Genomic DNA, 14,329 nt, shown 5'->3' on the forward strand with positions numbered 1-14,329 from the left:
CCAGCTTGATCAAGAATGGTATCATGAATTATATTATTACGTTTTAAAGAGAGGGGGGAACTACCATCAAAGGATGTGGATGTGGTGCAAATATATGAGGGGTATGAGGCTGCTCTTTTCTTGACTGAATGTCTCGGGTTCGAATTCTGAATATGAAAAAAATCCTTTGTAGGAAGCGCTACCTTCCGAATGGGGCTTGCTTGGAGGTGAATTCGAATTAAGCGGACTTCAATGCGGGTGTCAAATATCATAGTGGAAACCCCAAAAGAGAAAAGAGCGGAGAACTATTTTTAGGGCTCGTATATATGGACATGACTTGAAATCAGATTGATTTGATGTTAAAATTTTATATGAACAAGTAATTTGAATTTCTTTAATCTGAGTCCATCACAGGCCGTGGTGACCACCATGCCTCATGGTGAGCCACCGTGGAGATGACGCTGAAGTTTAGTCCTGCAGGGGTGAGGTCCACGACAGGGCACCACGAATCGCAGTGAGCACCACGGGCATTTCTTTAATCTCATATACATGACAACTATGTTCAATAATAGTTGGTTACTATTGACTTGAAACATGCATTAAGAAGTAGTAAATGATATGGGTAATTTTATAAAATCACCTTTATTAAATACAAATCAGCTAAATATTGAAAAATAAATAGTATTTAATAACAAGAATAAAAAAATACGCATCATGGCAAATTATTCAGTAATTTTATAAATTGGACAAGTATTATTGGACATCTAAAAAAGCATAGTGAACGATTAATAAAGATAGACGGAGTGAATACTAAACAATTTAGGGATGTACATAGGTCAGTTTGGTTTGGATTTTTATTAAAAAAAATAATCAATTATGTTGATCGATTTATTAAACTTATAAACCAAATCAAACCAATCTAATATCGGTTTTTTCGATTTCGATTTTAGTCGATTCTTTTTTTGGTTTTTTACAATTACATCGTGATTGAAAAATAGATCAAATTGAAAAAGTTGCTCCCTTGATCATGTGATTTAATGCCGTATTTGAAGTTCTCAATTGAAGGTTGTTCCCTTAATCGTGTGATTGTATTACTTAATGACATCTCAAAGACACTTGAATAAATAAAATCGAAAAAAATAAGATGTACAATGTCATCTTCAAGACATTGTGTTAGAAAAACATATAAAATATTCATGAAAAAACACAACACATGTTAATTTTTTTAGTCATATTACAAGGTCAAATATGAAATAATATATGTAAATATTGAAAGTTATAAACTAATTTAAAAAATACTTACAAAGCATATTATAATTAATATTTTTTGTGTATAAAAAAGGTAAAATTACATATGTATTATGTCGGTTTGATTTGAATTCAATTTGACTTTTTTTTTATTAATATCAAACCAAATTAATAATGATCAATTTATTTTTTTCAACGCCAAACCAATCAAACCAAATCACAAATCAATTTTTTTGATCAATTTAATTTGATTCATCTGTTTAATGTGACTTGACGATTTGGCTTATATACATCTACTAAACAGTTCTGAGCGGGAATTCTTGGGCATCTCGTAGTATGAAAATCCAAAAAAGGAAAAATAAAAATAATTGGTTGGATCCAACGTGTTTTTATTCATATCTTTAGAATCAGCACGTGATGACTTCCACGTACTGACATCTGACGAGCATCTTAATCACTCTCTCTCTCCCTCCTCCTTAAATTCCAATATTGCCCTTTCGCATTTTCATTTCATCTACACCCTCCGAATTGGGAAAAAATAGCATTTCACCCATAAAGTTCGTTCTATGTCGGTGAAGCCTTTAGAATTTGGATAACATATAAGAATAGATAAGTCATCAACTTTCTATAAATTGGATAAACCAAAATCATTTATAATTTGAATTTAAATTATATACATGATCAATAATAATAACTTACTAGTATGGAGCATACACACTTTAATTTGATACTATTACTATCTTCTTCTTTTTATGTTTTGAAAATGATCATATTAAATCTCAATAAATAAAGTAATGTAAACTATTTATTTTTATAACAGAACTTTATATCGTACTAACACGTTTTTTGTCTACAAATTAATAATTTCAGTGGAGAATGATTATGACAAAGTCCCATGCACTTCTAAGCAATCAAGTTAATCCCACTTTAATAATTTACTCAACTCGACCTAACAAATTAAATCAAGTTGCTTGTGATTCACGCTAATAATTCACTCAATCAACACATGAACGATGTCTATAATCAATTAGAAATAATAATCAGTTTCTTCCATTTATTCGATATTCGAAGCCCATATTAAAATCCAATTAAATTTGAATCACGCTCAATGGTGAAGAGTTATTTTCACCCCTTCCCTCAGTTACTTTTGGGATAATTAATAACTTAAAAATTAAGTCATGGTTTGGCCCACTTGTTAAGTATACCATTGCATAATACACTTTCAAGTCTAGATACATTCATAAGTGAATGTAGCCCTTCAATATGAATTTATCTGAACCTAATATTTTTAGTATGGTCTATAAATTTATGTATAAAAATAAACTGTAGATATGAATCTATAATTTTAATGATAAACGGGTTAAGGGTGAAAACCTTAAATGTGAACCTACAAAACTTAAATCGTAGATACGCCTATATATTCAGTTCAAATTATCATTAAAGAAAACATTAATTCTCTTTATTTTTAACAAACTCTAGCCAAATGTTTGTTGCCTAAGATGATTTTATGTGGTTGGCTTAAAAAAGAATGGGCATGGTAATAGAAACTGAAGTACCATGGAACAAGTGTTTTGACTATATATAGTTTACTTGTTATATATACCAAGACTGGTAACCCAAGGATATTTACATATAGACCAAGTCTTTTTAAGAAAAAAAAAATATTGGTACCTTCTTTATGTGGTCCTCATATCAGATTTTCTTTTTGACAACGATGTTGTTCATTCATACGTTAAAATTACTTTTCAGTCATTATTGATCCAAATTAAGTCCTGGTTTGGCCCGCTGGTTTAGTTGACATAGCCTCCCATCTATATATGTTAGGATTTAATGAAGAAGAAAATGTAGTTGATGGTCAAAAAAAAAAAGAAGTGAACTGAACATAATATACTTTCAAGTCTAGATACATTCCGTTCAAGTTTTCGATAAAAAGTCAAAATAAGAAAATTAAAAAAAGTTCATAAATACAATTTAGAAACTGAAGGTCTAGCAGTTGTTGTTTTTTTGGGTTAAATTTTGGTATTTTATTAATGAAGTAATGAGTATAAACACCACCTTACATCACTTCGGGCAAAGTTCATTCCTACATGGTCCAATCGACTAGGAAAAAAATAAACAAACAACCAAAAAATAAAATACCTAACAATTTGAACCTCTCTGTCTTTTCTATCCCTTTGCTGGAGATACTCTCAAATAAGGACATTTTAGTTTATCACTGTTAATAATCTTTCTTCCTGCTACTTTTAAGCTGCTGAAATCTTGGTATTGCACCCTCCTTTATCGATTGCAATAGTTGCTAAGTAGTCTGCTAGTTGATTTCCTTCCCTGAGAATGTGTTGGAAAGTATGTTGTTTGTCTTGTAAGGCTGTTTTAATTTCTGTCACCATTTCTGTGATTGTTCAGGGACATGACAATTTTCTTTCTAGAATCTTGTACAATAGCATAGAGTCTGTTTAAATGATTATATTATTATATTGTTCCTACCTACTATATTTATATGCTTCTAGAATCGTCTTCGCCTTCGTCATAGTGTTAGTGGTGTTTTCAATAGTAGCTTCATCTGCATACTGTAAATCCCCTCTTTCATTCCTCAAACAAAAGGCATAGGAGCTTATACCTGAATTTCCCCTCGAAACCCCATCTGTATTGTAATTTAGCCAACCTACTGGTGGAAAATCCCATCATACTCTTGTTACCTTCATCTTGGGACTATAACCTTCCAATTCTTTAATCATATCTGGCCAATTACTAGGACATTTCATATTAGGCTTCCTCATTTGTATCATCATGAAAATGTTCCTAGTATAATATTATGAATAAATCTCTGAATTGATGTCTTCTTTCCCTTATGCTTCATTCTATTCCTCCTTCTCCAAAGTTCCCATATTATAAAGTTAGGGATAACTCTATAGTATGATCTCATTCCTTTTTTAATATTTGTCTCCCACCATAGCATTTTCACTTCCCTCAAGTGCAATTCTTCAATGTTAAAACCTGCAAAAGAACAAAAATATGACCAAGTCCTATTTGCTAAAAAAGATTTTAGGAACAAATGAGAAAGTGTCTCCTGAGTAGGATTTTCATAACACCAGTACATAAATGGACCTTTAAGTCCCCATCTTCTCACTTTGTCATTTACAGATAGTTTGAATTTTCATAATCTCCACATTGTAAATACCACATTGTATTAATAGTAACAATTACTTTGAAATCTTATTTTCTTGCTATATCAAGATCCTTGTAGTAAAATATGAATTAAATTATTATTATTATTTTTTTTATTTTTTTTTGGGGGGGGGGGAGGGTATTAGATTCCATGGTCGGTAGATAAATTGAGGCTTACATGCAAGCTGTTATTATATTTTTTCTTGTAGCTCTATCAACGTTTATGTACATAAGTTTCTATCGTACGTTATATTCATGATCACTACGATATTACATATCTTTTATTGAATTCCACATATAGAATCAGTTTATTGAAGTATGAATAATCATCTCAATGTACTAGTTTAAAGTATCAATTATTTTTTTGATAGAAAGCATTATTTTCTTTATGCAACACACATTTAAATTAAGTAATTAAGATTTCAATGATCTCCGGATAAAATACCAAAAAGTAATAATCATAACTATCTAAATTGTGTAAGTACCATAGATCATAGATGCACAGTTGAGAACGATTGAAGTTAATTATTTTAATTCGTTAAAAGTCTTTGTTTTCATTTAAATTAAAGTGCACGTACGCCGTTTGCTATAAGCCTATAACTAAGGAATCTTTTACATAATTGTTCCCGATAAATTTTTTAGTGTTGAAAATTAATTGTAATTAAAATAAATAAATAAAAATTAATTTTATTGATAAATGTTGTTGTTGAATTGCAAGATGATTAATTTGGACCCCTCGTAAATGTATTTGATCGTTAAAAATGTTGAGCAGCTACGAAGTTGATCATTCCTTCTAAGAACTAGATGCTAATGATTTTTCTCATGTTTGTTGAATGTCCTCAAAAAATTATGTAATTCTCCTATTTATAATTATAGAGAATAATTAATAAAGTGTAAATGAACTGTCTAGCCTTATTCTGATCGATGCATCATGCATGTAACTCATAAAGTTTATCACAAACGTGATATGATTAAGTTGCTTGTAATTAACCTATCCATATTATTTTAAACGTTTAACAGCTTTTGATTGATCATTAATTTGACCAACAATTACCACCTTATTATTTGAAGATGTAACATCCTTTTCGTCTTTAATGGCAAGTCATCTTGACATATGGCATAAATTTCTATAATATTATAAAATACTATGTAAAACTAAATAAATAAATTATTTAAGTCTTGAGAACTATCTTATAATTTTTATATAATTTATTCGTTCACAATAACGTAATAAACTGTAAATCAAAACAATCAGCCATCTTGAAATTCGCCTGTTTAAACTTCAATATAATAGATGAGAACTGTTCTTTTGTCAAAGCGATAGATTATTAAGTACAATATATATGTATATATATAATAAATCAAGGGTGATATTCAGTTCCAAATCAAACTTTAATACCTAAAAAGTTATATATTTTAGATAAAAAAGAGAGTGTACTACACGCACCGCTGAGTTTTACTTTTCAAACTAATAAGTGATAATTTAGGTATAAAACTCACACTCTCAATAGTTTAATTAAGTATGAAGCTCAAAAAAATGTGATAGTTTAAATGTGTTTTTTGACATTAATCTTTTATAAATACGAAAAAGAAACAAAAATATTTCTAATATATAAAAAATAATTCAAAAATATTCTCTTTCACCTACGTCGGGTCAATACGTATGGGTTGAATAAATGAACTAGTTGAAAACGTGAGGTGAAAAATGATTTGATTGAGCTAAGCTGCGTTAATTTAAAATTGATTTTGTGTTGGTTTGGGTCATGGAGAGATCAGATCCTCTTGAGTTGGATTAGAATTTTATGTGGATTATTTAATTAAATATCATATAAATATACTTTTATGGAGGGATAATATTAAGGTCGAAAATAAAGTTAGAGCATATTTTAGAGCAAATTTGATCTAAAAGAATAAAAAGAAGGATTTTTAGAATTATTTCTAATTGATTAAGGATTATTTTAATTCAATAAATAAAGTAGAAGGAGAATATTTTTAAGCTATTTTTTTTTTATAATACATTAAAGACAATTTTTAGACATTTTTTCGTATAAATAATGAAGTCTAAACACAATCAAAGGTTAATTGGGTCAATAGCATACTTATTAGTAAACTGATAATCAAAGGACGAAATTGCAAATAAAATAATTTTATTAACTCTTTGAGTTTTCTTATATAATGACCCTATTTTCCTAATTCTTCCTTCATCAATTCATAAGCAAAACAAAAGTGAGAAAAATCTCCATCTCTCTCTAGGCCTTCCACTAGAGAGAGAATTTATGTACCAGTGAGTGAGAAGATTTAAGACGTTTTCTTCTTCGTTATTTCTGAAAAATCAGTAATTACTTAACAATGGAAGGAAAAAAATTTGCAGTTCTGTTATGTGCAGAGGATTCAGAATACGTGAAGAAGAAATACGGTGGTTATTTCGGGGTTTTTGTGAGAATGCTGGCGGAGGAAGGGGAAACGTGGGACTTTTTCCGTGTGGCTCACGGTGAGTTTCCGACGGATGATGAGATCGGAGAATTTGATGGATTTGTGATCACCGGAAGTTGCAATGACGCGCATGGTAATGATTTGTGGATCTGCAAGTTATTGAATCTGCTTAAAAGAATTCATTCAATGAAGAAGAAAGTTTTGGGTATTTGCTTTGGACACCAGGTATTTCTTTTAATTTACCATTTTACTCACCAAAAAAACTCCATTAAAAAAAAAAACTCCAGGTATCTTCTCTTTCAATTTTTTTTTATCTGTTTATAAAAAAATATTTTTTTCACGCTACATGTTTATAAAAATGATAAAATTAAAGAATAATTTGATAAATTTTGCAAATTTTTACATTATTAATCTTCTGTCCAGTAAATAGTACAACAAACAAATTAAAAGGGGAGGATATTTTTGAGTTCTTAAGTGTTGAGATTTGTTTTATATTCGTTTACTTTTACAGCTGTCTTTAATTTGTGTCTATAGTTTTCTGTTGGCTGTCTTTTCCAATTGTCACCAAGGTACTTTTAATGCTTCGTTCTAGTACGTTTCATACGTGGCTTTGTACTAGCTTTATACATAAAATCAATATTCTTCCAAAATAATTTAACAATATAAGTAATACAAAGAATGGATAAAATAATATCAAAATCAAATAATACTTATTACCAAATGCAGAATAAAAATACTTTATTTTGGAATTATTTCCCTTATAACACCGACCAAGCTACCCAACTGTATAGAATCTTACCTACATTTTTGTAAATGGAAATTTCAATATAGGTAAATGTTATTTTTTTATCTCTTTTCTGTGCTATGTGATTGTTTAATGCTAGTTGGGATGAAATATTTTATATGAAAATCTGCTAAAGTCTGCAAACGTATTTGAACAAATTGGCAATGTTATTTTAATAGTACCAATTTCCGCGTTACGAAGTTATGTCTTAATTCTTCTTTCCCATCTATAGGAGAAGATAACTTTTGCCAAAAAAATTTTTGTCAAAATTCTTTTATAATTATTATTTCCTTCTATTTATTTTTATTTGTCCAGTATACTAAAAATAATTATCCAACTTTAATTGTTTAATTTAAAAAATTAAGAAATAATTTACTATTTTGTGTGTGTTTTACCTTGATATTGGATACTATTTATTTTTCAATATTAAAATGCACTTATAATTAATAAAAATGATATAGTAAAATTATTTTTCTATTTGTTGTTTCTTGAGAGGTATGCCATCTCTACCGTGGACAAATAAAAATTGATTGAGGAGTACTTCCTCAATCATTTTACTTGTCTGCATTTGATTTGATACGTTTTTAAAAAATAATAAATAAAATAATAATTTTATTATATCAATCCTGATTATTCAAATCATTTAAATGGTGGTATATAAATAATAGTTAATAATAAATATAAAATAATAAACTATTTATATTTCAGCTAGCTATTTTTTAAAAAAAATTTAAAACTCATAAATTTTTAAAAAAGCCTAAACAGTAGTGGGTTTGTTTACGTACATGGCAGGACGATAGCGGTCCAAAAGCAACTAGACTTATGAGTGGGATTTGGGACCATATTACCATAAAAGAGACTGAAAATTTGGAAAACACGTTGGTACTATTCTCTCTTATAGTAAAGGAGATTTGGATAGAGCAGATTGGGTGGTACCTTTCTACGCGTATCTTAGCCTTCGGCTTTCAAATGTCGATTCAAATTATAGACAGCCCATATATTTTTGGGATTCTTTCTCTGATTTTTGAGGCAGATTTTTGGATTCTTTGTCACGTGTTCGTCTTTATAAACACTTTTGTCATATACTGCTGTTCATATTCACTACTTCACCTAACTATATGTATAATATAATTAAGTCTGGCAAATGATAAATGCCGTCCAATTCAAAAAATTATTCTAACATATTGCAACTATCACATAAGAAATCAGTTGTTAAAACTAATAATCTTTTGGGGCGGAGAGTTTCAACGTGCTCTCTATATTTCAATTTGTCCGTCCTATTATTTTGATTTATCATAGAATTTAAAAAGTAAAGAATATTTTTGAAACTTATATCTTAAAAAATAAAAAATATTCACTTTTAAAACAGACTAAAAAAAGAACAAATTAATATGAAGGAAGTATAAGTTTTTTGTACCCTCAGGTGTTAACTAACAATCATAGTAAGTCTGATATAATAATCTAAAAAATGAATTAAATGACCTACTATAACCGGCTAAATTACATTAATTAATACTAACATTTAAGAAATTTACAATGTCAATTATATGACTATATTCCTAAGCAATTAGGCCATGACTTTGTTATTTTGCCTTTGAAGATCCAATCTTTATTTTATGTTATCGAACAACATGTCCTACTTGCTACTATCTTTTATGATTTGCCCATTCATGAGAAGGATTAGATCAAGAGAGAATTAATTAAATAATTAAGTGAAAAGATAAGCTTGTCTTGTACGTGTCACATAGCCGACATTGTCGGTGATCTATTCCAACCTCCAAATCCAACATTACCCACCAAGATAGAAAATCAGAAGCATTAATCACTATTACAACATTAATATTGTGGAATTTTTGACATATTATATGATGCAATTTAATTTTTGTGATTTGTTGCTAAATTTTTTTTTGCCCACTTCTTTTTCTTGATGTGGTGTAAGATATTAGGACGATCATTGGGCGGCACTATAGAGAGAGCCACTAATGGATGGGACATTGGCGTCACTACTGTTAATTTATCAACGTCCAAGCAATTCAACGCTCTCAAATTACCTAAATTTTTGCAAGTTATTGAATGTCATCGCGATGAGGTTTGTCTCAAATTCCCCTGTTGTTGAAGGGAAGAAAAAAAGTTGAATGTTTAGTACAAAATTAGCTAAGAATGTGTTTTGATTTGGAATTAGATCCGTGAGCTTCCACCAAAGGCTGAGGTGATGGCATGGTCCAACAAAACTGGAATTGAGATGTTTAGGTATGGTGATCACATCATGGGCATTCAAGGGCACCCGGAGTACACCAAAGACATTCTTCTCCATCTCATTGATCGTCTTCTTCAACGCAACCTTATTGAGGTAATCTAAACATGAATATACCGTCTTATGGTGTAAAGAGTACTGCTATAATTATGAATATAGTATCACTATATATGTAAAGAAGAATCAACTACATATTCTGCTTATACAAAATCCATTGGTCCATGTCCTTTTCAATCTAGGTGGTAGTGGTCCTATTGGCATTGTCAATGTATTATATTCTTTATGTAGGTGTGCCAAACGACGTCCTAAACAGTCAATGTGTCACATGCTTAGAATGTGTTATATATTGATGTGAAATTGTTTAATATGCCAACTGTAAAGCTTGACTTAATTTATGATAATTTTTGGTGCAATATAGGAGAGCATTGCTGATGTGGCTAAGGCGAAGGTTGAAGAGCGTGAGCCGGACAGGGAGCTATGGAAAAAATTATGCATCAGCTTTCTCAAGAGTAAATTGTAATGGAATATTTCTCAATTTATTAGAAGCTATTGGAATTGGTCAAAAGTGTAAATAGGAGATGGTGTTAGATGAAATTTTTAGGCTGTTTCTGAGTTTGGACTTATTAGACATCGTTTAGATGTCATTATCAAGAACTTAAGATTAAGCTTTAATTATTGAAATTTATAAGGTCAATTGCAATTGCATTATTTAGATTTCATTAACTAGAGGCTCTTAATTGTGTATGTATTTTATTGTGGTTGACCAGAAATATGTAACAAGTTCAAATAATGATTTTTTTAGTTCAAAAAAATGGTACTTGAATTTAGCACATTTGGGGTGGTGGAGAGGCCAAAACAACTAGAGATGAAACTTGGCTTCTCAATTTACTATTCGGCCAAAGTGTAAAGTGGACGACCTAAGCTCCAAGCTAGGAATTTCCAACATTTTTGCACTTCCTAGCTTGAGAGTGAGTACTATTGATAAAAGAATAGTAGAAGACTTTACTTGACCACATGGGCAATGTAGTCATTTTACCATTTCCGGATTAATGGTCCAAACGGTTAGTTTAGAATTCAATTAGTTAGTTAATCTGTAAGCTAATCAATCACCTATATATATATGTACAGATGTAATGGCTCATTTCATTTCCTGCTCTCATCTTCTTCTTCTTCTTCCATCTTTTTTCTTTTCTCTACATGCAAGAATCGAAATCTTGCTTCTCTTTTATTAAGAACAATATTTGTGAACCACACAAGCTGGCCCAAACATTATCATTATGTAACTTATGTACGAGGCTTGTCTTCACACTTTACGCACTTTACCTTTATTCTAGCCCAGAACTTCCAATTTGATTCTTAATAATAATATCCATGAAAATAAATATGGACATTTTTTATGACTAAGTAGCGAAAAAACAGAAATATCACATGAAAATAGAAGAAAAAGAAAAAAGACGAGCCAATGGTGGAGATAGATTTAATCCTCTGCAAAAAATTGGTGAATGAGTTTGAAGAACTACAATATCAAGGGCGAATCAAGGCCTTTAAATACGATGCATTCGTCGTGGCCCCAAATTTTAGCGACTCCATTTTTCAATAATAATAAAACTATTATAAGTTTATTTTAAAGAAAAAAATTATATTGTGCCTTTTAATTTATTTGTTTTACTTTTTTTATGGTATGCTTTACACAAATTCATAGTGTTGGGAGCTAATTACATCTTATTCTTACTCTTTTCCAAATAATAAAATTTCTTAAATTTGGTGGAATCCAGATATATTCCAAAACGTCTTAATATATCGTGTAAAGTGGTGTATCTGACCAATACATCGGGTAAAGTGATTATTCGACCGATACATCGCATAAAGTTATTTATATGAAAATATGAGAGAGAAGAGATTTTTGTAATTTTTTCAAATGGTAGGGAATGTTAGAGAATTTGATAAAATAAGTTGTATATTTAGGTAATTTTTTTCTTTTTTTTAGTTTGTTTCGAAATATTAAAGAATATTTTTTCTTTTTTTCAATTTTTAAATTTACTTTCCACCTGACTATTTAAGACCACAAGATTAAAAGACACCTTGGTATATATATGTTTAATTTGAGATCATAAGATTCGAAACTCTTCTTTACATTTTTTTAAATTTCGTATCAAGTCAAAATCGAATAAAATATTAAAATGAATGAAGTACTATCTAGTGAAGTAATTTTTCAATTAAAATAAATAATTTTACATCTCAAAAAACTAGAAGAACATACTTAAATATATTTTAAAAATTAAAAATTTAAGACCTTTAATTTATTTTTGACTTTAGTCCACTAATTAGATTAAGCGTCCCTTATACAATTCAAATGACAAAAATAAACACTTTGAGTGATTACTCTTAGTGCCAGTGCCAGTTGGGTAATGGCCAAGTTATCCTTTTTTTTCAATACTCTCCCCTTACGAGAGTATTGGCACTGTACTCTTTTTTTCTTTTGTCTTTTTGATTTAACCCAAGCGCGTGAAGATTATCCCATTTGTATTAGTTACCGAATCACTTTGAGTGATTACTTGTAATAATGTTATTCCAAAGTTGTAAATGTCATGTTGGGTAGATGAAAAAGAAAGAAAAGTTATTTTAGTAAATAAGAAGTAGATATAATAAGTAAATAATTTAGAAATATTACTTTGAAAGCTCTCTAAATCTACGTATCCAGGGAGTATGGCCCAAATACTTGTGTGGTTGGTCCCACCGATCCAAAATCACATAACACTCCATTAAAATCCTGCATATAATTATTCAATTATTTAAATGAATTACCTATACAATGTAAAAAATAGTGATTTTACTATGAAATTTACCTCATCAACAAGAATGCTGGCAATCTTAAAATCTCTATAAATCAGTGTCCAGTGGTGCAAATGCTGCAATCCCATTGCAGCGCCAGTCAAGGCTTTGACAGTGTCTCTTTAGCCTAAAACTGTGGTAATTGTGAGCAACTTCACAACAACAATAGGATAGGAAAGAACTAAGGCGAACTAAAAAAAAAAAGGGGTGATAATTGCGAGTAGCTTCAGAACCATAGGATAAGAATCTTAAATCGAACTAAAAAAACAATTTTACCATTAAATTGGGAGTGAAGAGACCCCTTAATCATATGGCCGGGCCTACCGGTCCGGGCCTGATTTTGGCCCACATGGCTTAATAGGTCGGTTTATTTTTTATTTTTTATTTTATTGACGTTTATGTATTCAAAAATTTGAGTAATCATCAATATAGTGTATCGTCATCTATTTAATTTAGAAGTAATTATAAATATTTATAATAATAGAGCACTTACATTATATTATTTATATGCTTAAAATATATAATAACATACTTACATTATATTACATATATACTTACAATGTATACCAAATATACTCACAATATAATATCTATTATAATAATATATTTACATTATATTGTATATACTTACAATGTATATCAAATATACTCACAATGTACTATCTATTAGAATAATATACTTACATTATATTATATATATTCGCAATATACTTACAAAGTATATCAAGTATACTCACAATATACTATCTATTAAGAAAGTAGGATATCAACAAATCGTCAATAAGAAAAAAAAATTAATAAATTGCTGCTAAAAGACTAATAATAATTATGGATATTCATTATTCTATTGTTATGATATCAACTCCCATGCTTCCATCAATATATGAATAAATTTATATAAGTCACTATTGATGGATTCTTCACGAGGATCAAAGTCTGGATCATCAATAGTATTTACTTCTAGTTCAGGTCATAAAGTTGAAGTCTAGACAGAAGGGTTGAAATTAAGCCATAAGTGCATGAAATTTGAAGAAGAAAAAAATGTTTGAACTTGAGACAAAAATCGCTAGAGTCAAGCAAAACTAGTCGAAACCAAGTCATGAAGTCTAAGCAAAATTAATTGAAGCCGTGCAGAAAAGATCGAACTTAGCTATAACAAAATGGTTAATACCACAGTAATTTTATATTAATTCGGTATAATATAAGAGAGAACTACTTGTGTGGCCAAGGTTTTGGGACAAAAATAGAGAGATGGAAAATATTATGTATCTGCTTTCTCAAAGGTAAATTGTGATTCAATATTCTCAAATTATTAAGAGTTAGTGAAATAGATCACAAGTGTTTAAGATTAACTTTTAATTACTGTTATTGATAATGTGAAATGTACCAAAACATTGAAGATAGGTTTTAGGTCCGACATGATATTCACATGATCTTCCAACAATTTGAAGTTCTAAGGAACTACATAATGGAAAGAAGTGAAAAGGTCTTGATATACTCCTCAATTTTGCAATTTAGAGTTGATATATCCCCTGTTATAAAAACGACTCATATATATCTCTATCGTTACACAAATGACTCACATATACCCCATCGTTACAAAAGTTGCTCACATATATCCCCTACCGTTACAA

At 29.6% G+C, this 14,329-nt stretch overlaps 1 protein-coding gene across 1 annotated transcript; it reads left to right on the plus strand.

Moving 5' to 3' along the window:
- Positions 1-6,588: 6,588 nt before the first annotated feature.
- LOC129885711 (gamma-glutamyl peptidase 5-like) lies at positions 6,589-10,557 on the plus strand. The gene is made up of 4 exons (XM_055960099.1): positions 6,589-7,050; positions 9,549-9,698; positions 9,792-9,959; positions 10,282-10,557. The coding sequence occupies exons 1-4, from the start codon at positions 6,742-6,744 to the stop codon at positions 10,381-10,383; spliced, it is 729 nt and encodes a 242-aa protein (XP_055816074.1). The 5' UTR covers positions 6,589-6,741; the 3' UTR covers positions 10,384-10,557.
- The last annotated feature ends 3,772 nt before the right edge of the window (positions 10,558-14,329 follow it).

Source organism: Solanum dulcamara, chromosome 4 (genome assembly GCF_947179165.1).
Source record: "Solanum dulcamara chromosome 4, daSolDulc1.2, whole genome shotgun sequence".
Lineage (NCBI taxonomy): Eukaryota > Viridiplantae > Streptophyta > Magnoliopsida > Solanales > Solanaceae > Solanum > Solanum dulcamara.

Bases quoted from the DNA above. Each gene is read 5' to 3' on its own strand.
- LOC129885711 (XM_055960099.1), top strand. From the start codon at position 6,742: ATGGAAGGAAAAAAATTTGCAGTTCTGTTATGTGCAGAGGATTCAGAA. The intron at 7,051-9,548 runs GTATTTCTTTTA...ATGTGGTGTAAG, and splicing joins GTATTTGCTTTGGACACCAG to ATATTAGGACGATCATTGGG. The intron at 9,960-10,281 runs GTAATCTAAACA...GGTGCAATATAG, and splicing joins TTCAACGCAACCTTATTGAG to GAGAGCATTGCTGATGTGGC.